The 26,219-nt window shown below is 40.5% G+C and overlaps 1 protein-coding gene and 1 long non-coding RNA gene across 3 annotated transcripts; one reads left to right on the forward strand and one right to left on the reverse strand.

Moving 5' to 3' along the window:
- Positions 1–388: 388 nt before the first annotated feature.
- LOC138201470 (TBC1 domain family member 8) lies at positions 389–22,728 on the reverse strand. 2 transcript variants are annotated; one of them, XM_069154998.1, is made up of 20 exons: positions 22,404–22,728; positions 16,296–16,406; positions 15,961–16,079; positions 15,566–15,794; positions 14,297–14,537; positions 11,655–11,862; positions 9,583–9,780; positions 8,448–8,597; positions 8,020–8,170; positions 6,291–6,505; positions 6,006–6,123; positions 3,879–4,164; positions 3,369–3,510; positions 2,999–3,097; positions 2,804–2,872; positions 2,413–2,683; positions 2,253–2,318; positions 2,076–2,162; positions 1,824–1,933; positions 389–1,582 (listed from the first exon to the last, which is right to left on the reverse strand). In XM_069154998.1, the coding sequence occupies exons 1-20, from the start codon at positions 22,528–22,530 to the stop codon at positions 1,184–1,186; spliced, it is 3,396 nt and encodes a 1,131-aa protein (XP_069011099.1). In that variant the 5' UTR covers positions 22,531–22,728; the 3' UTR covers positions 389–1,183. The 2 variants fall into 2 exon arrangements, with proteins under 2 accessions (XP_069011099.1, XP_069011100.1); XM_069154999.1 differs by lacking the exons at positions 15,961–16,079; positions 16,296–16,406; positions 22,404–22,728 and having other exon boundaries at positions 390–1,582; positions 15,552–15,919.
- LOC138201471 (uncharacterized) lies at positions 8,151–9,698 on the forward strand. The gene is made up of 3 exons (XR_011178487.1): positions 8,151–8,242; positions 9,345–9,444; positions 9,611–9,698. It is a non-coding gene; the product is annotated as an uncharacterized lncRNA (long non-coding RNA).
- Positions 22,729–26,219: the final 3,491 nt, after the last annotated feature.

A 26,219-nucleotide genomic window follows, 5' to 3' on the forward strand; every position in this document is an offset into this window, starting at 1 on the left:
AAAGTATAACTGTGAGGTTTACGGTAAACTACTGCTATCTGACAGACAGTACTGCTGCAGCATACAAAGCTACAGACCTAAAGAAAAAGGGGTTTTATTTCGAGGCTCACAGAATTAACATTGCGCAGCTAATGGCACTTCAGGTAACAGTGACTATGTCTGTAAGATGTTTCTGTGAACCAGACCCCAGATTTCAACACCATATTCAGAGATATGAACGTGGTTTTACCCTCGTGGTCTTGTTTCAGAGGGGAATTCATCTTTGTAGTTCCAGAGCCAGAAACCTGGCTGCTGTAGCTGCACAGGCAAAAGAACACATTTCCAAATAGTAAGCAGCTTTAAAACACCCACAAATATTAGGCAGAATAATTCAAGAAAATCATTCTGACTCTTTGCCTAGTTTTACTTTTCTAGAAGAGAAAACAAGTGATTTCTTTCTGCAGTATCTTTTATTTAAAAGAAGTTCCAGCAGTGTCAACTTTATAATTTATTATTTTCCAATAATTCTAAATAGGTTTACAAATATCATTTATCGAGGTACGTGTATATGAAACATTTGGTATTAAAGAAAAATAAGTAATAAAATTAATAGAAAAAAAAAGAACGCTCATCGCATGCTAGATTTGTCCTTAACTGTTGTTTGTAAGGTTTCCTGATAAAACTTTGTAATAAGGCAACCTTCTGGAAAAGGAGTGAGTGTGTGAGATCAAAAGCTTAGAACTGAATTATAAAAGTGTGATTTATTTACCTTTTATTACCTTTAAACATATAAAGAACACCTTATTAGAACGATTATTTGCCCATAACAGTTTAACTACAGGGATCCGTAAAAAAGCCTGTAGCACTAAATCCAAAATATAATTTGATATTCCTAATGATACCAGTGAGTCGACCTTTAGATGGACAGCTGCTGAGTGTCGGCACAGTTTTTGTCTCAAAGTCTTTCTGTTGTCAGTTACAGGTTAGAGACGGTGAGGAGTCGGTGTCGTCCTGGCAGTCTGTCTGCAGCGCTGCAGTCGCATCGTGCTGTCTGCATGGTGAATGTCACAGATAATGTTGAGGCTCTTTAACTTCTGATTCTGAAGCTGCTGCGTTGTGTCACATTCTGTCAGATGATAATATTAGTGTGGTTTTTCTTCATTTGGCTTGTGCTGTGGCTCCGAGTGCTCCGTTCACACTGAAGTCAGCTCCTTCCTTGCTGCACCGTGAGCAAACCCGCCCGCTGGTGGTACTGATTCTCCTTAGCCTCGGTCATTGTTACCGACAGATCCACCGGCTTCTCGAAGAAGGTCACCAGCACCTGTTCGGTCAGCAGCGACGCCAGGATCTGAGCGTAGCTCACCGTCCACTCGCTCTCCGCCGTCGAGCTCCCTTCGCCTTCGGCGGTCGCCTGGGTGGCTTTTGCTGCTTTGAACTCCTCTTGGCTGGTGACCTCTGACCCCGAGCTATGGCCCTGGTGGCTGGCCTCGCCAATCTGCAGCACGAGGCTGGTTACCTTGGCAATGGCTTGGAAGAGGTCGTTCTCCTCCGGGTCGCTGTGGAACATGCTGTAGAGCGTTTTACAGAACTGGATGAATTCCCGCTGGAGAGGAAGAGACGAAGAGCATTTATATCAGTGTTTCATCAAATTATGTAATTCCAATTTTTTGTATATTATACAAACGTATACCCCAAAACAAGCGCTGGAACAGTTAACCAACACTGATTACATCATCGTTGGTATGCCTTCATTAGAGTTATTACTTCCCCCCGCTCCATGCAGGTCACCGCTGCACTGTGTTCACAACAGGAGCCGTCTCGGACCTTTTTCTAGTTTTCAGTACCTGGTTCATGAGTGGCAGCGGCTTCTCCACATCTTTCTCCTTCTCTTTGGCCAAATCCTGCAGCATCTGCTTCAGCTGCTCCTGGTAGTTTTTCACTTCACCTTCATCATCTGGAACAACAGTGGCACAGATCTACTTCAACCGGACCCCAAAAAACCCTCAAATTATTTTATACATTCACATCAACACTCGGTATATGTTGTGTTGAGCCAATCGATCATAGCTGATGAATCAAAGTGTGTTTGGACTGACCAGAGGGCAGATTTACATAGAGAGGTCTGTTTGTGGACACCAGAGGGCTCTTCATCAGAGAGGGGTCATCCTCACTTTCTGTCAGAGCTGCGGACGTAAACACACGGTGAAGTTAATCAACTGCTGCCTCGTCTGCAGCTTGAGACTTACTTTCATTGTGCTAACAGACTGAATAACCTGGAGGGATGTGAAGTCGGTACAGAAGCCTTATTTTCTCATTCAGATCTTCACAGTACAAAGTGTCTGAAACACATAAGGGGGGCACAGTTAGCTCTTATTTGCGTTTTTTATTTAAAACAATGAAGAGTATTGGACGTTCGGTCCTCCCTCCCCCTACCCAGCCAGCTGGCAAACTCTCTGAAGGTGACCAGGTTGTCTCGGTCCTGGTCCAGCAGGGTGAAGGTGCGGTTGGCCACGGTGTCAGTGTGCTGGTTGGTGCCGCCGGGCCACGGCGCCAGCAGCCCGTACAGGCTTTTAAACTGCGGTCGGTCCAGCCGATACTGCCGCTCCACGAAGGAGCGACCCGAGTCCCCGTACTGCCACGCCGCCGCCTCGGCTGCTGCTGCAGAGCTGCTGTCACCCCAGTACAGACTGATGAAGTGCTCCGTCTGCGGGACGGAGGAGAAACATATTAAAAAATTATTAACAAGAAAGATTATTTACATTTCCTTTTACACATGAACTTGTCTGACAATGAAGACAGACAATAAAGAGGCATGAAGAGGTACCTTGAAAAGGTCATAGACATCAGCCAAGTTCTCTGGAGAGATGGAAACTTCTGGAGTCACCACTCTCAACTGCACAGACACACAGAGGAAGGTGACCGTCTAAAGTTATACATTGTTGTGAGCAGGGCATACAACACGATCCAAAACTGGTCAACTTAAACTTTAATCAGTTTTAAAGGTGTTTTATTTTCTCACAGCGTTTTCTTTGATGGTGTCTTCATGAGCCTGCAGCACTCGGATTCTGTGTCGACAGCGAAGCCTCTCGATCTGCCGCACCGTCAGGTCTCCGAATTTCTGACGGGAGAAACACAAATATCAGAGAATCACGAGAAATCGAAGGCAAATCGAAGGCAACATGACTAATGAAGAATGTATGGGGCTTAAAGGGTCAGTTCAGCTAAATTTACATGAATTAGCCAAGCTTGACCACCTCAATTAGTCATAAGTCATGTATTATTGCTTTTAGAGTAAAATATTTGCTATAAAATATGAAATTGACACATAAAATGTCCAGAAAACTATTAATTAAAGGCCCCAAACAGCATCATATTTGTGGGTGTCTCACCTCATAGGACTGGTTGATGAGGTTGGTGATATTTGTGTGTCCCGCAGCAGGACTATCAGCGTCGCTGAAGCTGTTCTCCTCTGCAGCAGGCGGGGAGGACGGAGCACGGGACGACTCCTCACTTCCAACCTGGTCTAGAAAACTGCAGAGCAGAGCAGAGGGTTCACAGTCTGTTCAAGTCACGTAGTTCAAACATGACATTTACAGTCACTTTCAAATATATAAGCAATCACATCTGCTCCTCTCTGATTGGCTGAGCCGCTTACATTCAATTGATAGTAGAGAGCTGATCTGTAAATATTACATGCCTTAAGAAAACAGAATATCACACTGGACGCAAAAGACCTTCTTAGAAAACTATTTTTTTTACATACGTGATACATTAACAAGGAAGTAATTCATGTAAATCAACTGCATCCAGAAATGTTGTACAAAGATTTGTGTTACGTGTGCAAGAGTTTTAGTTAACTGTCTTTCAAGATGCTGTCCGACATTAACACAGCAGTCTACCTTGTGAGAATCATGAGTGCCTGTCCGTCGTCTGTGCTGGCACAGAGCTGTGCGGCGTTGGCCTCCAGCACGGCCAGACCCAGCTGGAAGATGGCTTTGATTCCGTGGAAGAAGAAGGAGTCGACCACGCAGATGGCGCTGCGGAAGGGCAGCACGCTGAGGAAGAGGGTGAGGAACCAGGAGAGGGAGACGGAGGACAGGGTGGAGAGGTCCGGGACGTGTTCGGCCAGCTCGGGCAGACGCTCCCTGATCAGCTCCTCGAACACCGACTGGTCCACCTGAGCTCCTGCAGGGTGGAGTTGTGGAGTCAAATGGGCATCGGGCGTGCAGAGGTGTGTTTGTGTCGTGTCTGTCAAGTGTCATACCAAAACATACTCTTTCTTCTTCCTAATTAAATACAGTTTTAAAAGTACTTTGATCACAACGAGGAACTGACTGATCAAAGAAATATTCAAACAAAATGAGTCATCTGACCAGACGTGATGTCAACTTTTGCTACTTTACTGTTTTGCTTTAGATAGTTTGCAGATGAGTGTATGCATTTTACTTTTTAGTTGCTTTTCATGGTTTTGACCACTAGATGGGAGCAAGATCTAAACATTCAGTCTGAGTGTTGTTCTGAATGGACCCTACACAATGATTGTCACATAACAGGATTATATATCTTTGCTGAGCAACTAGTGTCTGCTGTAAAATAGGTAACGCTAATGAGAATTCATCATTCTAATAATATCAATAAAACCGTAAAGGCACAGAGAGGTACTGACTGCTAAAATCAGACAAAACTGAAGTTCTGGTATTTGGCTCTAAACAACTAAGAAACTCTTTATCCAACCATATAGTTACTCTGGAATGCATTCCCTTGGTCTCCAGTGCTACTGTGAGGAACCTTGAAGTTGGTTTTTTTTACCATGATATGTCCCTTAACTCATACATAAAGCAAGTCTCTAAGACTGCCTTCTTTCACCTGCGCAATATTGCCAAAATCAGGAACATCCTCTGTCAGAGTGATGCTGTAAAACTAGTCGTGCATTTGTTACTTCCAGGCTGGACTATTGCAATTCCTTTTTATCCAAATAACTCTAATAATCCCACAGCTGAGCCAAAATGCTGCAGCGGGAGTACTGAAAAGGTTTATCATGACAGATCATATTTCTCCCATATCAGCTTCTTTTCATCGGCTTCTGGTAAAATCAGGAATTTAACCCTCGTGTTGTCCTCTGGTCAAAATGACCCGCAGCTGTGTTCAACCAAGTTCTATTTTATTTTCATATTTTTGGGGATCATTGGTGACAAGGAGGCTGTGAGGGTTTCTTTAAAGAATGATCACCAATGATCCAAAAATATATAGAAATAAAATAGAACTTGGTTGAACACAGCTGCGGGTCATTTTGACCCGAGGACAACACGAGGGTTAAAATCCTTTTTATTACTTACAAAGCCCCTTAATGACCAACATCTATCATATCTTAAAAACCTTATGGTACCATATTATCCTATCCCTTTCTTTAACATTGATGTAGTTGTTTATTTTTTCATTTGCTTGCTGTATGTTCTTTTGTAACTGCAATGTGTTTTGAGTTTGACTGTGTAGCCACACGATAATGCTTATATGCTTTGCTATAGAACTATAATGTCAGACAAAAATGATTAACAGTGATGCACATCCTTATTCAGGGAGCTACACAGACAGGTTATCAGCAGGATAAATTCAGCATTGTTTTTGTCTCTCTTGGGTCACAAATAAGGAAAGTGTTAACACTAATAAAAAAGATAAAAACAAAAACAACTCCACTTATCTTTAAGTGCCCACATACAGATTCTCCAGAACACAATCACTACTATTTCAAAGGTGAAAGACGCCCACAAACATCTGGACATCACAAGGAAGAGGAAATTGTTTCAAATGCACTTTACATGTCAAAAATAAAACAGCTTTACAGACACAGGAAATAAGCCCTTATTTTAGAGGCCAGAAATAAGAGTTGTTTGGTGACGATATGACAACAGCACAATCATGACCCGTGTGCTTTAAAAACAGGAGAAGCTACTTTAAGTGGAGGATGAGGAAATGAAACTTAAAAAAAGGTGTCACCACTCTTGTTTTCTTGACTTCAGGCCTCTCACCTATGACCCTGCGGTTGAAGTAGTCGGGTAGCATCCTCTCACAAACAGCCACCAGCAGCCAAAAAGCTGCTTCTTCTTTGGCATAGAGCAGCAGCACCGATGCCAGGATGTTCATCGACTAGACAGGGAGACGTGAGGACAGTACGACATAAAATACACGCAAAGATCAGAGGATACAGCCAATAAACGTCATTCTCCTCTTTTAATCTTCAACTACCAGTGCAACTGCTAATGTTGCATTTCCACTAGTATCTATGTGCTCTCATACTGTTTAAACATTTTTACCTGACAGTATCCGATCTTTGGGTTGCGGTGAGCGTACGCAGTGAGGACACGCCTGAGTGCAGCGATGCCGGTGGGGTTTTGGAAAGCCGGATGGTCCGGCAGAGACCGGTGCAGGTCCCGCTCAATCTCTTCTGTGGCCAGGTTGCTGTGGCCCATTGACTTCTGAACCAGGCCGGTGTAGTAGCCCTGGTGGGACTCTAGATCGGAGGACGCGTCTGCACACACCACAGGTAGGGATACTTACAAATTAGAAAGTGTTGCTAGCAGAGGATGGCTTACCTCCCACAAACACCCATCTCTTTTAATTCATCCTGACATAGCTTTAAAAAAAAAAACCAAAAAAACAGAGAAGATGAGTTATTTACAGTCGTTGATTATGTACCTTTTTCAAGCTTCTTTAATTGATTGTCATATTGAACTCATATAAAGAGAAACACGTGGCTGCCTGGGTGGTAAGACAAATGAGTTAGATCATTATCAACAATTTGGAAGTGTTCCTGAGCCCATGTAATGATTTCTATGACAGATTGGTGTCTGTTTTTCATGCAGTGGATCCTCAGGGCCCAAAGATCACAGCCATCTGAAATTGGCCTGGAGACAATTCATTTGTATTTTATTGTGAAGCATAATTGATTCAAATAAGGGACAGATGATTGTGAATTGAAGAATCTCTGACTGATAAGTAAAATTAATATATTTAGGCGGTTGCACAACACTAATGGCACCGAAGTTTTTTTTTTCCCGCTCGGCTAAAAATGAAACAAAAGTACAATGCTCGAACCACCACAGACCCCGCCTTCTTTAAGTGACACTTATTGACCAAAGAAGTCCTGATGCTTGCACAAGTGATCATCAGGACATCATGTGGACATACAGGACTGCATCATGTGCAGAGTAATAAACATCACCTGCCCCGAGGGGAAGTACCTGATTTCACATAGCAAAATCCAGCCACTCCATGTTGAGTTTTTTCCCCATGTAGGAAAGAGGTCATTCTCTATTTTAAAGTAACTAAAGTTTGTTAAATTAGATTAACATTACTGATCAAAAATATTTGTGTCCAACCCCCATCACCTCAAAAACAAAAGGGTGGAAAAGCGGAATAGTCTGTAAACATAACAAAGATACTGACTGATTATTTCTCCTTAATGGCAGACGGTGACCGTTTAACACAAGGAAGTGAGACTGAGCAGAGGAACAGACCAGAAACCAAAATAACATCCAGCAGATTGGTCTTTGACTGAAAAGGTGCCGTCGTAGGAGGCAGAGCAGATGGAGAGAAGAGGATGTGAAGCATGAGCTGTGCTCTATCACACACACACACACACACACACACACACACACACACACACACACACACACACACACACACACACACACACACACACACACACACACACACACACACACACCGGTCTATCTGCTGACATTTAAGACCACACAGTGTCTATTTTGGCCGACAGTCACACCAAGTCGATCACCCACCACACAGCAGGGTCTCAGTCATAATTACAGAGGAGCTACTATATAAAGAGGTTTTGATTCCCCATTTTGTGCTCGTGACTTTTATATGAAATATTAAAAAAAAACTATAATATCAGCTCATATTGTTGCAGTGATACAGAATATTATCAGTTAGTGTGCCAACCCATAATCCTAAATCCAAGTGTCAACCATAAAGCCCTGTCTAAGTTAACCGTGTAAGTTTAGTCAATATCTCTTCTCTTACCCGAAAGTGTCATCCACAGCTCCCCTCGCAGTGAATCTGGTATCCCCATGGCAACCAGCCTTTGGATCTTCTCTGTGCGAAACATGTGGACGCCGCGGCCGAACTCGGAGAAGTGATCCTCCCACAGCTGCTCCTTCACCTGCTCCACGCTCTGACACCGACACGCAGGGTCACAGACAAACTGTGAAACACTTGATTCCGGCTCATGAACTACATCTAACTGGTGGGTATTGTCTTTCTCTCGTCCTTCTTTAAGAAACAAAATTCAAAACTATGGCAAGGCAACACTTGAGTTCGATAAAACCGTTTTCATTATTATGGATTAACCGCCTTTTAAAAGGTGACTGTGGCCTCTGAACTGATGCTCATTTAATTTGGTAATTCATTCAATTTTGAAAGAGAAAGCTGAACCATGAGAATCCACCCACCTCGTTGCTATTGGTTCCTGGTTTGTTTTGGTGGAAGGCCGTCATGAGAGCTTCACTGTTGACAGTGTTACGCAGGACCTGCTCCTCCATCTCCTCTTCATCAGAGTAACCAGTGTCATAGTAGAAAGTGTAGTAGGGTGTTGGGGAGCTCTGAGGAAAATATGACAAAAATGAGTTTCTTGATGAAAATGTTCTATAATTTAGCATTAAAAGCTTGACTTTATTTACAGTTTTTCATAATCAGGCTCATATTTCCTGTTATATAAAAAACTGACGTTTAAATTACATGTAAAATAAACACAAATACTAGCAGAACTTAACTAAACATATACAGCTGTGATATGACCCCCTCTGAGACTGAGAGTCAAGAAATATCTTCATTAGCATCACATCCATGCAAAAATAGTCAGAGCTAAAAAGCACTTGCAGCCGTTCTGTCTATCATATAACAGAAGATTTACCAGCGACATATGTGGCGGTTTAAATTAGATGGAAATTTTAGATTTATCATTGTTGGAGATCAGTAAAAAGTGTCTCCACTCTCACTGAAACTCATAAACTGGATGTGGTGATAATGAAATACCATCTGACTTTGCATCAGATGTTATTTGAAAGGTCATTTATTCAGTCTCATTTATGACCTACGTCCTTATATTGCTATTTTTTGCTCACAAACTTCTATGTTAATCATTTTGCTAGTTCTTCACACTGTAAACAGCTGGAACTTTGTTCTTATTCGCCTCTTTAAACAAACAAAGTGTTCTTGTGCAGTAAATGTTAAAGATGTTATCTGGTCTGATCTACTCAAACTGCCATCGTGTAAATCTAAACTAAACCTCACCCCACATAAATGACAGGTTGCACGCATAAAAAAGATGCATTTTTGCTTTTACTCAGAGCGTGCAGACAGACAGAAGATGTAGAGAAAGAGAGCAGAAGGAATGACATGCAGTAAAGATTCAGCCGGACGGGAATTAAACCGGACTCACTGCTGATGGTATGTTCCCTAACCACTTGGCCATTGGGACTAAGACCCCTCTGTGTCCAATCAGCGTACTCTACTAGAAAAATCAGTTCTGGGATTTCTCAGTGAAATTCACATTAAGCAGATGGAAATTTAAATTAATAAACTTACCACACTCCTCCTGCCATTTTTCTTGCAGCGGAACATGGACTGTTTCCACTGCAGAGCTCGGAGTCGGGAGTTCAGGCTCTCCACCAGCTCGTTTCTGTCCTGCAGCTCGATCAGCTGGAAGGCCTTTTTAGTGCGAAGGCTCACGATGACGGGGTTGGGCAGCGGGCTGGTGCTCTCTGCTTTTTCTATGGACAACACCTGATGAGAAACAAGACATCCAAACACACAGTCAGTTAATACCGGAAAAGTAGCTCTGTTTCTGAAGATGAAAATGGATTTAGAGGGAAAAAAAAACGAGCAAAAACTGGAGATAATAGAGACTCTACTGAATTCAAGTTACTAAAAAAAAAAAAAAAAAAAAAAAAAAAGGTGTTAAATCATAGTCGCACAATCAATAATATTTGTTTACATCAAATTAATTTTGCCACTCAGTTCAGCAACATAAACAGTCTGAATAAGAAATAAACCTGCAACTTAACCTAACTTTTGCCATTATATTTAGGCAACAGTGGGCAAAGTCAGCTATATTAATATTTGTATATAATATTTTACGTAATACCTACATATTTACAAGTTATACAAAAAATTTGAAATACAAACTTTAACAAAAAACCCTGCTTGATCACAGTTGCTCAGTATACTGCTTTTATTAATGGCGGAGACAAATTATTATATTTTTAGAATAAAAGCTACATGACCAAAATCCCAACAATATTTTGTTTTGTGTTTCTACAAAATATTAAAAGCAGTTTCCAGCTCTACAGGAAATGTGCAGGACCGAAAGAGACAATAGAGGCTAAAGAGAATCCAGAGGAGCAGGAAATAACTCATTACTCACAGTAACAGATTAGGTGGGTGGAAGTGATTAGACTTTTCTACAGACAATGCATCAATAGAAAAGCAGAGGAAATAGAGGATGAGAGCACAGAGTTGGAGGGAAGAAAAGTATGTGATAATCCTCACGGTTCATCAGTGGACTAACTAGCTGGATGATGATCATACATAGTCACATGGGCCAAGAATAAAGCCAGAATTTACAATTCTTAGCAAAGAGCTAAAGAATTTCCCCCGAAATGATATATTTAATTGAGAGCTTTGTCTCATTATTTACACCCCACATTTCCTTACTGAAAATCCTAAATGCTGCTACGTATTGATTAACTCATGCAGGACAATGATGTATTTTTAATGCAGGAAGATGAGGTATTGTCTTCATTACCTTCTGCAATGTAATGTGTTTGCATGTCAACTTTATTAACCACATGAAAGCAGTCCATGGGTCACTCTTTAACCAGCACCTGGCAGAGTAAACACAGGAAAACGCCCCTAAAGGTACCTTTCCATTACGGAAGACACTGACCTCAGAGGTCATGCATTATCTATCGTGTATTTTTAAGTTTTAACTTGGATAGATGTCAAAAAATGTCAGTATTGGCACATGTCCCACATTGTTCCACATAAACATACTCTTTGTCCCACATTTAGTCTGGTGGAGGCTGGTCGCCCGAGCAGATACCGTTATATCTGTCATAGGCCAATATCGTCCGATAAAACTGACTGGCCGATATATTAGTCTAGATTTTTAAAAAGTCACTGGTTTTATTGGTAGATGAGTTCTAAGTCAGACGAGAGACCAGGAAATATCCCTTTATATTCACTCACTGATAACTGTTTCACATGAACATGGACCAATGTGCTGATGGTTTTGTAATTTTCCGTTACTTCCTGTAGGCCTTTACGGTATCATAAATAAATAAAAATCATATTGCTGTATATACAGTACAGTACATTTGACCTGGATTACTGTGCAACATGTTAATTCATTATCATTTTATGATCCATTTAAAATGTACATACATGAGTGTCATTTTTTGTACCTGATGAAAACTACCTAAATGCACCAGTAGCTTTTCTGTTAGGTGGTCAGGGAGTAAGTTTTATGTCCTATGGTTACAACTTTATAGAGATCATGTGTGTATTTACCAGATGGCCAACACTTTGCCATAAACCTGGTCTATTCCTTCACTGACTACATTAACGTCCTAATATGTCTGACGGCAGGTGGACTGTACCTCTGAGAGGGGGACGAGGAGGATGCAGCTGCCTTCCTCTCGGCTGGAGAAGCACAGATAGCTGTCGGTGGTGTAGAGAGTCCCGGCTGTGTGGCAGCGGGTGTGCGGTGTCCACACCGAGCAGGACGCCACCTCGAAGAGTTTTTCACCGCGCGGGAGCCGAAACAGAGCCAGGACGTACTCCCTCAGGGCCTGTTCCTCCAGGATCCTGCAGAGAGGAGGATGGGAGGAGGAGTCAGGTGAAGACACTCAGAGGAGGCAGCTTAAAGAAGAGGTTTGGATGGAATTGATGGTCATTAGGAAACAAAACAAACAGACACAGACATATTCCCATCAGTGAGACTTCAGGCCCACTCAGACAATGTATAGAGCTGCATTAAAATGGATTCGTCTCATTCACTTTGGCTAAGAACTACTGAAAAGGAAAATAAAACACATCACTTCTGGCTGAGAAACCATTTTGTTTCTGTGATTCAGCACTTTACTTGTGCTCACAGGCAGGTTAGGCACTTACATTAGGGATTGTACTGTACATTTCTGATAAATAGATACAAGGCTCTGCTGTTCAAGGGGCATGACAAGAATGAACAAACTCAAACATGAACATTTAAAGTGTAGCAAAATCAACAATATTAAAATCTCAGCACTTGAGGATGTGGTTGGAGTCCTGGAAAGAGTGGTAACAGCAAAAACTATACAGAAAGTAATGGCGATGGGTCAGGCTTTAAGTGAGGCACTGATGAGGAAGTATGTATGAAGCAGCCGTTGCTATAAAAATGTTTGCAGAGCACCGCCTGAACTGAACAAGTGCTCAAGTTTTGGGAAAGGCTGAAGTGTGACATTCAATCGAGAGTCCAAGATTGTGGCAACAAATTCACAACAAATACAAGCAAAAAGGAGATGTAACATGGCCTTGTTTTCCAGCCACCACATGCAACTGGTCATTTTTTATGTACAGAACAAGGGTTTCTAGTTCAGTCATCTAACACTTTAAAGCTTCTCCATCTGGCTCGTAGAGCCTAAAAAAAAACGGACCTGAGAGCTGCAGTGTGTCCAGTGAACACAAGAAATCCAGTTTGAGTTCATTCTGCTGTCCTGGAAATGCATGACTCAATTCTTTGCCAACTTTGAGAAGTGAGGTCTTTTTTGTAGTTACATATGGATTGTGCACATATGGTTGGCTATGAGGCGGAGTGGGGGGAGTGTGTGTGGAGGGGGGTTTACCTCCGGGCTATGAGAGAGGAGCCAAAGTCTGCTTCGAACCCTGCGGGGATGAATTCAACTTTAAACATGGATATTTGTTTGTTTTTCCTCTTCACTGTGACCCAAATGTCCTAATTTCCTGCACAAAAGGAAGATCACTGAACACAAGATCCAACACATGACAGGAGGTAATTTTCTGGTTTCAAGGTAATTTCTCAAAGGGCACAACTAATTTGTGTTCAGCACAAACTTTGTTTACAGGAAGTTTCAGTCTACTAAGTAAATTTTTTTTCTCTTTTAGGTTGCGTTGATGCAAGTCAGCCAATAAGCAAGGAAAAGGAAGGAAGACGAGTTGTAACTGAAGACGAGAGAGTCTCAGCAGTAACTTTACTTTACTGCAGTTCAGGCAGTTTACTTTTAACTCAACTTCCTGTTTGTTTTTTTGAGGTCTTTACATAGACAGAAATAGATAACCGTGGGTAACATTGTGGCATCAGAGGAGGACACTGTGTGGCGTACAGCGTTGTTTGTGTAATGAAGGCAAGTCCGGTTTGTTTCAAAATCCTCTCCAAAAAAAACACATGTACAGCGCCGTACAACACAGTAAATCAAAAATGTGTCTGTGTTCCAAAATGGCATGCTTACATACTTTCACTCACTATTTTGAGTGCATAAGTGCGTTCACAATGACAAGTATGGAAACATGCAGTGGACTACAATGCCCAGATGATGCACTCAAAACAGACCAAATATTTAGTTTGAAATAGTGAAAACTTTTCACCCTCCACGGTCGCCATCTTTGCTACGGAGAAGAAAAAAAGGGACCACCAACATAAAGAATTATTAAATTAAGGCGTCTGAGGAAGCTGCAGCTGAACACCTCACAAACGTGTTTCTGCTGTTGGATTGTGTGTGTTAAACAGAGGGCACAAAAACACATTCATTTCTGCATAAAAATAATTAAAACCAGCAGATATATGGGCAGGTGATGCATTCAAATGTTATTTTCCGGTAAGTGCAGTACAGCAGTGTGTGATTTGAGACTATCGTGTTGAAATTCAAGTGCTACACAAGTAAGAGTCCGAACATGTAAGAGTATTATAAGTGAGTGTCCTCAGGGGAAGTATGTGATTTGAAACACAATCTCAAGCTGCCAGTATGCTTTCTCCAAACTGCTTATCAAAGCTTTGGACCGTTCCAACTTGAGGGGGCGCTGCGTCAGACACACACTTTCTACTGTGATGGATACTATTGAAGTCAAGAAAGGAGCCAGGGCTTGAACACCTCTCTTTTTTCACTCTTTACATTCCTGCATCATCAAATTAGACAAGTATTTGTAAGTAACTTGAAATGTGAACTGAAACCAGCTGAAACAAACAGGAGAGGTTACACCAAGGTGACACAGTCAGCTGATTCTGGTAACAGACACTAGCACTGACCTCTTGGTGATGCGTGCGGGCTGCTGCAGCACTCGGTCCAGCTCCAGGCCTTCGCTGTCCAGCAGCCGCCTCAGGGCAATGTCAGCCAGCTGACCTATGACCCCGAAGGCCTCGTCCAGGTTCAGGAACATGGAGAACTCCCTCTGCCGCTGTCGTGTGTTGACCCGGATTTCCTCCGTCATGAGACCGGTGGAGACCTGCTCCAAACGCGTTACCTCCGCCCAGGGAATCACAAACTTGACTGGTGAACAAAGAGGAGAGTAAAATATTTGAGTTTTTTTGAGACAGACTGTATGTCTCAGAGACTACTTGACCTGTGAACTACTTTACGGTTGTTTCCTCGCAGATTTGAAGCAATTCTTTCAAAAACAACATGTGATCAAACAGTTCCAGGACTGTCCTTGATGAGCAAAAGGAAGCAATAACCTTCGTGAGTACATATTTTAAGTTACATCACTTGATCAACATCCGCACCTGAGCTACCCACGTTTTTGTGACCAGTGGCATGTGCACATTTGCGATTTCACCATGAACTTGAGTAGAGAGCGCACACCAAACTCTGGAAATCGGCAACAGAGACCCTTACAATGTTTCAGAAAGTCTGTAGCAATAAAGCAGTGAGCCAGGCGAGGTAATGTTGCTTGGCTATGAGTAAATGTTACTAAACATGAGTAGCTCTTGGACACTTTTATCGAAGTAGCTCTCAGAGGAAAAACGGTTGGAGAAGCCTGCTCTATACTGAGTTCTACTGTGACGTTCTGTGGTGAATGATGGAAAACATTTGGACACACGAACTGAACTGTGGTGCACTGGGGTTTTCCAACATGAAAATTTCTGACCTACAATAACACAATCGTTGCTCCCTCCACACCCACTAACTGGATTTGGCACCCTGTGAATTCTTTCTGTTCCTAAAAAAATTGACTCAAAATTTAACATGCACTCTCTCCTCAAGTCCATAATGAAATCAGAAATGTGCACATACCAGTGTGTACCTCAGGTCCTGATGTAAACTATGTTGATGTACCTGATGTTGTACTATCAAAAAAATGTATAATGAGTATCTGCTACTCAAAACAGAGATTTTCAGGGGAGTAGAATTATTTTTGATTTGAAACACAAGTAAAACACATGCATGGGTTTGTAAATTTAGATTGAAATATATATTTAGAGTATACACTCAAATAAACTGTGGTGGATCACTAAGTAACCGAGTTGGCATTCGATCTTTGGCTTTGAAAATCAGAGCCCTCACTTTGGTGTACAGACCTTCCTTCCCCAGCAGGAAGGAGTAGAAGGCCATGTGGTTGATGCTGAGGTAGAGGAAGCCCTGCCGAGGCACCCGGCCCTTCCAGCAGCAGCAGGAGTAGTAGGTCACCAGCTTCTCCGATGGAGGGAGGCCAAAGTGCAGCTCGAACTTCAGCAGCACCTCCCTGAACTTCTCCGGATCCTCCTCCTGGGCGGCCTGACGACCCCGGACCTCTTCTGCAATAAGACCCTACAAAGCCAAGAATTTCAGTGTTCATCGACATCACAATGACTACAGTGAGGCCGATGCTTTACTTTGAACCCACATATGCCTCAAACCCTTTTTGTATCTACAAGAAAATCTTTGTCAAAATCTAAAACTCTCCTGTGAGTATTCATGCCAGCACGTTTCAGACCTTGACTTTTCCTTTGACAAAGCTGGCAACATCCTGCTTGTTCTCAAACACAGACAGAGAGTGAAGCAGGTTGTGGACCAGCCAATCCCAGTGCTTGTTCACCTCCTCAATGGCAGCCCCTGGTGAGCACAAAGACAGGACAGGGAGGGAATTTACCAGCTGGGACCCATTTAATGAGTCAGCTGAGGGTACAGTACACATGGAAAACTTCCCGGGCGAATCAGGACGATAAAAGAAGCATGCAGACAAAAACAACTACATATTTGAGATGAACTGATAAAAGAAACCCCAAAAAAGAGGCAGCAGGGAGGTGGAGACATGAGGGCTCCTCTCACCACTGGCGATGACCCAGCTGATCTGGGAGCCGGGAACCTGGAGGAGGATGCGGAAAGGTGTGACCCTGGCATTGGAGTCCAGCATCGTGTCCAGCGCCCCCACCAGGAGACCTGCGGAGACGACAAAACACAGAATCAGTGTCAATCAGTTGAAATTATGCCAACATATCCCAGAGACAGAGCTCAGGAAGCAGCCATATTTCTATTGGTTTTATCCAGTCAGAGCACGGTAAATTGTCCATTATTTTATGTCTGAATGCTCTTAAGAAATCATTACAACTCACTCTGGGTATATTGGACTGAAAATGGGCCAACAATGGGCAGAGAGGTATCTTTATTTTTTGACAACACAATAAACTGCCTCTTGTCTTTCCCCTCCTGCCATCGATGAAACCAAACGCGTATCTCTATTCATCCCAATTAAACATTTAGATGTTTTTTTACAAGATAAAAAATACCCTAATGCTTTAGAGTGGCTTTCATGTAACTCAACACCTTTGCTTTCATTCTGTGCATGCGGATCTATGAGTATGCAAATAGTTCCTGCCTTTATCTTCATCCAGCGTTCTGCTTGAGCAGCTCCAGCTTGAGCTGAAAACCCTGAGTGTCTGAATCTGGTTTTTTTTTTACATATTTACTGGTTATTTCACTCATGACATGTCTTGTAGGATATAAAAAGCACCACTTGGACATTTTAACATGGTTAAAAACCTGATTTTACAGCAGTGAAAGAACAATTTGATACACAGTTACAAACTGACACATATATGCTGCCTGCATGTTGTGCAACACAGCTGAAGCAGATTTAAATATTAATCTTATGATTCCATAATATCACTCAGTAAAACAGTAGTAGTCATTCAACATCCCTTCCTGAGGTAAACTAATTCAACTGCAACTATAGTATATATACAATTAAAAAGATGTTATCATTAAATATGCCTTAGATAAAGATGAGACCATAGTTATCTGAGATGTTGGCCATACGCAAAGTGTTGCAACATTTACAAGCAATAGAAACTTGCTGGGAAAACATGTAGATTGGCCTCACGCAAAGACATAAATGTATAAATACAGAGCAGCAAAAACAGGTTCTCCAGGCAGATAGCCGACACTGCAGGGAGGACAGATCCAACCTTATTATAGTTTAGATTAGTCTCATTTAAAAGCAGAAGGACCTCAGTATGTAATCAGGCAGGTAATGACTCCTGTCTCTTCAGTGGACAAAATAAAACAGTCAATCAGTTATGTTTTAATGCTGAAATCCAGCATGAGTCTCTACAGCTACAGATGTTCACAAGACTAAAAATGTCCCCCGAAACACCGATCATGTTAAATGACTTCATGCATTTGAACCATCAGGCAAACAAAAAACCAGACAAAGAACACACAAATCCACAAACTGTTGATGGCCTGAGGCTCTGGGTCTCAAAACGGCTACTGTCATCAGGATTTCATCTTCCTGAACCATCACTAATCTGCATCATGCTTCTCCTATAACTCCTCTCGTGGTGATGCTTTGATTTGACATTTTCCTCTTTGAAAGAACAGATCCATTTGTCCACATTAAGGACTGTAAAGTCAAAAAAACGTTGACTCTCTCAGCTGATTTTAAATGTTCATCCTTATGACATGACTATCACAAACATTTGATGGTTTAACCACCATCCAAACTTCCACCATCATTTTCACTCACTGCTTGTCTTTGAGTTTAACCGGTGTAAAGACTTGGAGCACTGTACACAGTATGACCACACCACTGAGGGGGAAAAAAAAATCACTGTAAAATAAGAGTAATAAGTATCTAATTTACAGTCCCAAATTATTTAAAGGAACTCCAGAGGTCTCAAATAGGGGTAACCACTGACGCTTTCTTTATATGGTAATGATAATTTAATCAAAGTGAACACCCACACAAATGTCTTTTCCTGGTTTTAAAGGCTGATGTCATTTTCTGAACTAACTAGTCTGTAGTAGCTGTTCTATTATTTGCCTTTACCCACTTAGTCATTATATCGACATTACTGATAATTATTTAATAAAAACTCATTATATAAACATTTTCAGAAAATACCAATCGTGATTATTTCTACAGTATAACTGCATGTCAAATATTGTGATATTTGATTTTGTCCATATTCCCATGCCCTGGTGAAACATCAACAATTAAACACAGATTGAATGAGGCTGTGAGAGGGAGGCTGTGGCTCAGACGGTAGAGTGGGTTGCACACTAATCGGAAGGTTGGTGGTTCAATCCCCAGCTCCTCCTGTCCACATGCCTAAGTGTCCCTGAGCAAGACCCTGAACCCTAAGTTGCTCCTGATGATGTACCATTGGTGTGTTGTAAGTCGCATCAGCTAAATGTAATGTAATTAACAAACAACCTCTATACAACAAATGATTTTCAACTTGTTTAAAAATGTTCATAAATATTATTCTAGATAAACTATAAATTACATGGCTCACTATATCAGCATTCAAACCTTGGATACAGTGAATTATGAGTAGCTCTAATCATGAAAAGGTGTGTATGGTTCTGTGATATAGCCATGACACATCTCCTGTGGAGGGCTGCTATTGGCTGGTTCAGAGCTTGAAGGCAGGTCGACATACTGTTACTGTGGTCCAATTAAGAATCAGTTTGTTCATTTAGCCTCTACAAAGATCTTCAGGTCAACTTTTTATGAAGGATTTTTTTTCAAATCAAAGGTTAGGACTGTACTTGAATGCAGTTTCTTACCAGTTAGGTAACAGCCCAGAAAAGAAATAGTGACTTATTAACAATACCAGTGAATTTGAAGTCTGTCACTCAGCTTTACTTTAATCTAGTAAACAATTTTGCCCAGCCCAGCCTGCCACACCATAGTACAACCCTGCATCTCGAAGTTATGACTGAACATGAGGGCAGTCAGATCTTTATCCTTCTCCTGGTACACATACTCAAAAACAGTAAACACATGCACAGAAGAGGAATCAGTATCACCCCACTCTCACACTGGAGGCCGAGTATATGATTTAACTGCTTCAGGCTCGTCAGCCTATAAAAGCGGCTGTGAAACTGCCTCACTACCAAAAAAACAAAACAACTGACCCTGCAAGTATTTTTTCCAAACTTACAGATTTTTTGTTTTTGTTTATACCATCATAATAATCAGTTTCAGGGTCATGTATCAGCATAAAATACCATCTACCACCAACCCAGTTCTATCAGGCCTGTTAAAGCCCATATTGGTGGAGCAAGTGTGAAGATCAGCAGACAACTCGACTCTCGGCCAAATGTGAACCCACATCGAAGTGGAGCTGCCTGGAGCTGCTAACCAGGCAGCTTGGCAACGCAGAAAACCATCCGTCTGTCACCCCCAACCTCCAGAAAGGGTTTTATACTGATAAACCGTCCAGAAAAAGTGAAGTGAGTCAAAATGAATCAGCACCTTTGGTCACACACTGGAGGTTCAGAGAGAAGCAAAACGTCTGTTTGCTCTTGAATGCATCACGATTAATTGTCTTTATGTCTTTGATTTGTGGTGCTGTATGTCAGTGTTAAATAAATCCAAATGCAGAAACATTTAAAGACAAGATACTTTGGTTTTATAGAGAAAAATGTAAAAACAAACAGTGGTGTGAAGAGACTGATCAGCTGCAGATGTTTAGTTGCCCAGCCCTTCTCAGAAATCCTGCAGAAAGTATGTCATCACGGGTGTGATAGGAGCGAGAGAGTGTGTTTCCACAGCTCTGAGACCACACTGACTTCCAGTTTTTCCTTTCTTCTTCATAGCTGGAAACGAAAAAGAAGTCAAACCTGCCCTGTGCCGTTTTCTGCGTTTGTGTGGCAGGAATACTAAAGTGATCATTAGTTAATGTTATATGACATGACAGCAGGACTTGACCTTTCACCTCCTCTTGCTATGGAAACAGCAGAAACAAACACAAAGTAAAACCCACGTCACAGGAAGTTCCTACTATTCTCTTTTATGACAAGAACTCTGGCCGGGTTTGTCCAGAGGGAAGGAGGAAGAGCAGAAAGGAGATGCGGTACGGACTCTTTGGCTTGTTTATTGTAATAAAACGTCACTCATCCCTGAGAATTACTGAGCGGTGTGGCAATAAAAAGCCCGTCGAACAGATCCAAAACCACTGAGAGGAAGACAGATAGAGGAAACAGCAAACATGCCACATTGTGAATCCCAGCAGTGAGAAGCAGTCAGACAGGCAACAGCTGCAGCAAACACACAGTCAGAAATATGTGTGATAATAACCACTAAAATACAGGAACAGAAGCTGGTGAAACGTTGAAGTCTGAACACAGCGTTTTCACAACCTTCAACACAACGAGAATCCCTCAACACGAGGATGCCTGTTATTCTCCAACAGGAAGTTACAGTGAGAGCTCAGTCCTCCAGACGCGGACAAAGCGCGGATTCAAACTGACTTCTGTTTGGGGATTTTTCAAAGTACGACGAGAGACAGGCCAAAGTGTGTCTGAACAGTGACCTCGTGGTATTTATGGTGTCTCTGTCTCCTGAGCAAGCACAACAATACTCTTCTTGATATTCGTAGTTTTTTATGCCTGTTTTTATTACTGTACAGTTTTTATTGCATGTTTTATTCCAGGATTGCTGCAGCTCATGTTGGATCCCAACCGACATATTGGCCCATTAGGATCTTATTACTTATTTTACATTTAGGGTCAAAAATCTGTTTACAAGGGAGACCTCACCAAGGTAGCGACTGTACAAACGTACAAATATCAAAATGCAGCATAGTGTATACAACACAATATGCAAAATCCACAATGAAACAGTGCAGAAAAAAATGCTTAGGTAGGCTACAGGTGATTTAAAAATTGTCTATTTGTGTTTTTTCTTTCTATTTAAAGTTCAAATTATTACACTTCCTCATTGTTTCAGCGCACTTGTGCCATTTTTGGACAATAAAGTTTAAAGATTAAACCGAAAAATATCCTGCGTCCAATACTTTTTGTCAAGTGTTTGTTAGTCACGTTTCACCCTGTATATCAATATTGTATATTTATTTTACTCACTAAATATCGGCCCCCAAAAATCCAGTTTCAGTCGAGCTGTGGTTTACATTATCTTTAATAGAGAACAGAACTACTGTCTATTTTTATATTCTTTATGAATTAATTTTGAATTAGTTAATTAGCAGTCAAACACCATGAACAATAGTAAGAATGACTTCTATAACTTTAATCTACATATCAAATATTGAGTATTAAGTGACTTGTTTTGTATGACAGAGGCCAAAAAAAAATCCCACAGAGATATTGAGTTTACAAAGATCTAAAACACAAGACAGAGGAGCAACAACCAGAGATGAATCTTGCAAAATTACTGAAATAATTATTAATTTTACCTGCTACAAATATATTTTCTGTCACTTAGACAAAAGAGGAGCCGGAGTAATAAATTAGGACAAGTTTGGCTGTGACGTTCTTCTGTTTTCTTTGAGTTTGGGCTCCCCTAAAGTGTTCAGTCCACTTCAGACTGCCTCTCTGTGCTCCAGTGAGATGTGTCAGAGATCCAACCTGCCCTCCTAATCTGGTTTTTGAGACCTGCTGTGACACATTTGTCTTTGTAGGAAGGTAGAACATGTAGCGATGACTCAAAGGATCGTTGAAGACTTTATGGAAATCAGTCTGCTCACAAAGTTAAACTCCAAAATTAAGATCTGGACCCTAAAAAAAACGGTTTCAGGCCAAATTAAGCGTTGAGTTAACCTGGTAAAACCAGCTTCAAGGCATCAATTGCCATAGTAACACAGACAGTGCAGTTCAGGTATGTGGTAAAGGGGTTTTCCTGTGAACCCCGTGACCACAATAATCCGGGTTTTCCCTGAATTTTGATTGAACTGTTCTAGTTATCTGTGTAATCCGGTGTAATCTGGGATAGTCCCCCAGCCCCCATTCAGGATACACACTTGTTTGTTTACCTGTGCTCCTGCCTGCTGTCTTTTTTTTCTTGTATTGTTCCTGTTTTTGTTTGTTTTCCTGACAACTGGTTGACACTGTTAACCTGACGCTGCTTTTGGCCTCTCCATAGTTTATTTTATTATATTTTTGGTGTGTGTTGTGGTTGTTTTTGTTTACCTGTGATCCTGCTCGTTGGCTCCCCATGGCCTCTCCTCCTCTGCAGGAGGAAGAAGTCGTTGCTCCTCTCGGTCACCCAGAGCTTCAGAGCGTTTTTCAGCAGAACTTCCTCCGGTTTCAGCCACATTTCTTCCAGCAGGAGGGGAGCGGAGGAAGCGCTCCGCCGTCTCGGTGTCTGCAGCGGCGGTGAGGAAACTTTTGTCTGCCCGTCCTGCGGCTCGGCAGCGGCCCGATCGATCCTACAGCGGCGGGTTTTCCGCGTTCTCCATGATCTTCCTGCGCTCCCGACAGCTGCAGGCTTCAGACTTGCTCGCTTCACGTCTACTCCCTCACGCCCGATTTACAGCAGCTGTACACACCAGACGAAGATCGTCTGTGCAGGAGAATGTCTCACTCTGTAGCTGAATCCCGAAGTTTGTCAGAGTGAAGGTGTCTTTATGAATAAAATGCAATATTAGGCCTATCTGAGTATTGTACAGTCTATTTTATAGCCTAGTATACACCTAATAAGAAATTAAAAGGATGTTGCAAATGTAGCTCTTAGTATGTTTTTGTTGATAGATGGGCTATGATGATAGCAGTAAGCTATAAACATTATATCAAATCTTGTTCCAGACTATTGACCATCTTCTCTTTGATAATTGTTAGTGTGTAAATATAATTGTTATTTAAAAAAAAAAAAACCTTCTGTTGGATGGCAATGAAATGCTAAACTAAACTGTAATAAGGTTGTTTTTTTCTGTTTGAGTTTGAGGAACAAGTAAGCACCGTCTGCGCAACTTCTGCTTCTACTTTCACTAACTTCAAAAGAGTAGAATTTTTTAAATCACAAACTGAAAGTAAACTCAATAAAAAACAATTTAAAAAAAGGATAAGCAGAAGTTCCCAAAGAATGCTGTATTAGAAGATTTACAATGACTGCAGCACGTGATGCGCTAAATAATTTTAATCTCAAAATTATTAGAATGCCAGATTTACAGTTTTCTAATCTCATGTAAAAAGTAGGCTATACGGGTAGTAAAATAAATCCAAACATGCAACTGCTCGAACAAAAGTTTTAGTTTATCTTCTTTTTATTGTTACTTAAATTTGTGATTTTCATTACAGCTCCTCTGTGTTGTTTTGATCAAATAAAATAATGAAAGGTTTTTGTTGCAATAATTTGGATAGCTTTTGTTCATGCCAAGAGCGCTTCTCTAAAACTTTCAGTGTAAGCATCTACAAGTCATTCTTATTTCATTTTCAACCAAAGTGTTGTTCATCTATTTGCCCAAAAATTGGACCACAACGTCATTCTGAAAACAAAATAGTTTTGAAGCCAAGCAACTAAAGCAGAACAAATCAACCTCTACACTAGGAAGCAGCTCAAACAGAAATTTGCAAAGTCTGTTTTTTTTCTTTCAAATCTTTGTGAAAACATGGTATGTGTGTGGTTCTTGAAAAACAGGGACAGAGTGAGAGATCTTCATTTTGTTTTCTTCTGTTCCGTATTTCACCAACTTTCGCTTCAGCCAGTTCCGGTAAAGATCACTGGCCGTTCTGTCATTGGTTGTTCCAACTATGTTCAGGTGCTCTGTACGATCATTATCACACAAACACAAATGGCACGTTGTATGGTCTACTTTATATAGCTATATTAACCTTTCTACATAACTGACAGTATAAGTAAATCTCTTACTAAATAAAAACTTTAAAACAGTTCTTGTACGTAATGAGTCTTAATTATAAACTCTCCAAGAATATTTATAATGTCACTGATGATATCACAATTCCTTATATATTATAGGATTCTATGATGTCACATTTGTGTTTGTGTTACAGGGATTTGACATTATGTAATGTTGCTGTTGTGGCTTTTTTTAATATCTTGTGTCATGAGATTGCTAAAAAAAAATTTTAAAAATCCCAATGTGTAAATATTTAGTGACATCCCCAATTGTCATCCATACAAAACTGGATCAGTATTGCAGTATCAATATTGATCTACTTGGTCAAAACTACTTTGACATTTGATCTTGTCCATGTGAAAAATGGCTCCCACCACATGTGATAATGTAACATAAACCATGGGTGAATGGTGGAGATGGGAAAGATTCCCATGTACCTACTGACATGCTAACCAGAATCTGAAAAATATGATAACTGCAAAATGTCACAAATACTGATACATCACATAAATGATAAGTATGTAACAATAATTGTAACATAATCAATGACATCATAAGGTGTTGCCTCCCTGTAGTGCCAGTCTAACTTTGACAATGCGCAGGAAGACTTGCAGGTCCCCAGCTGGCAGACGTCAAGTGTCCATTAAACTTGTGGTCTTTTTAATAAAATGGCAGTCCATTTCATTCTTTTCATCCATGCAAAAGTAATACAAGGTACCACAAAAGCATTACATGGAAATTCAAAACATTCTGAGGTTAAGAAAAACATATTGTAAGGGAACAAAGCCCCCCCCCCCCCCCCCCCCCCCCCCCCCCAAAAAAAAAGCTCTATGTGATCCTTTGGGGACTCGGTACTTCCTCAGAGTCCATAGTCTGGGGTTTTTGGGGCGATCCTCCTATTTTTCACTCCACCGAAAAAAGAGAGAGCGAGAGAAAAAACATGAACTGTCTGTTTTTGAATGTTTTAAACTGTTTTAAACTGTTTCAGAATGTTTCAAACTGTTTTCACTGTTTCAGAATGTTTTAAACTGTTTTAAACTGTTTCAGAATGTTTCAAACTATTTTAAACTGTTTCAGAATGTTTTAAACTGTTTCAGAATGCTTCAAACTGTTTTAAACTGTTTTAAACTGTTTCAGAATGTTTCAAACGGTTTTAAACTATTTTAAACTGTTTCAGAATGTTTCAAACGGTTTTAAACTATTTTAAACTGTTTCAGAATGTTTCAGACTGTTTTAAACTGTTTTAAACTGTTTCAGACTGTTTAAAACTGTTTCAAACTGTTTCTGAATGTTTCAAACTGTTTTAAACTGTTTTAAACTGTTTCCAAATGTTTCAAACGGTTTTAAACTATTTTAAACTGTTTCAGAATGTTTCAAACTGTTTTAAACTATTTTAAACTGTTTCAGAATGTTTCAAACTGTTCTAAACTGTTTCAGAATGTTTCAGACTGTTTTAAACTGTTTCAGACTGTTTCAAACTGTTTTAAACTGTTTCAGAATGTTTCAAACGGTTTTAAACTATTTTAAACTGTTTCAGAATGTTTCAAAATGTTTCAGAATGTTTCGAACTCTTTTAAACTGTTTTAAACTGTTTCAGAATGTTTCAGACTGTTTTAAACTGTTTTAAACTGTTTCAGAATGTTTCAGAATGTTTTAAACTGTTTTAAACTGTTTCAGAATGTTTCAAACTGTTTTAAACTGTTTTAAACTGTTTCCGAATGTTTCAAACGGTTTTAAACTATTTTAAACTGTTTCAGAATGTTTCAAACTGTTTTAAACTATTTTAAACTGTTTCAGAATGTTTCAAACTGTTTTAAACTGTTTTAAACTGTTTCAGAATGTTTCAAACTGTTCTAAACTGTTTCAGAATGTTTCAGACTGTTTTAAACTGTTTCAGAATGTTTTAAACTATTTAAAACTGTTTCAGAATGTTTCAGACTGTTTTAAACTGTTTCAGACTGTTTCAAACTGTTTTAAACTGTTTTAAACTGTTTCAGAATGTTTCAAACTGTTCTAAACTGTTTCAGAATGTTTCAAACTGTTTTAAACTGTTTCAGAATGTTTTAAACTATTTAAAACTGTTTCAGAATGTTTCAGACTGTTTTAAACTGTTTTAAACTGTTTCAGAATGTTTCAAGCTGTTTTAAAC

The sequence above is a fragment of the Embiotoca jacksoni genome, unplaced genomic scaffold (genome assembly GCF_022577435.1).
Source record: "Embiotoca jacksoni isolate LCO1_2020_lvr unplaced genomic scaffold, fEmbJac1.0.p SCAF_2, whole genome shotgun sequence".
Classification (NCBI taxonomy): Eukaryota; Metazoa; Chordata; class Actinopteri; family Embiotocidae; genus Embiotoca; species Embiotoca jacksoni.

What these genes read in the sequence shown, in the direction of transcription:
- LOC138201470 (XM_069154998.1), bottom strand. Translation starts at nt 22,530, where the DNA reads ATGTGGCTGAAACCGGAGGAAGTTCTGCTGAAAAACGCTCTGAAGCTC. An exon ending in GCCAACGAGCAGGATCACAG is followed by an intron (nt 16,407 to 22,403) that starts GTAAACAAAAAC and finishes TCGTCTCCGCAG; the next exon opens with GTCTCCTGGTGGGGGCGCTG. An exon ending in CTTCCTGCTGGGGAAGGAAG is followed by an intron (nt 14,538 to 15,565) that starts GTCTGTACACCA and finishes TTTGTTCACCAG; the next exon opens with TCAAGTTTGTGATTCCCTGG.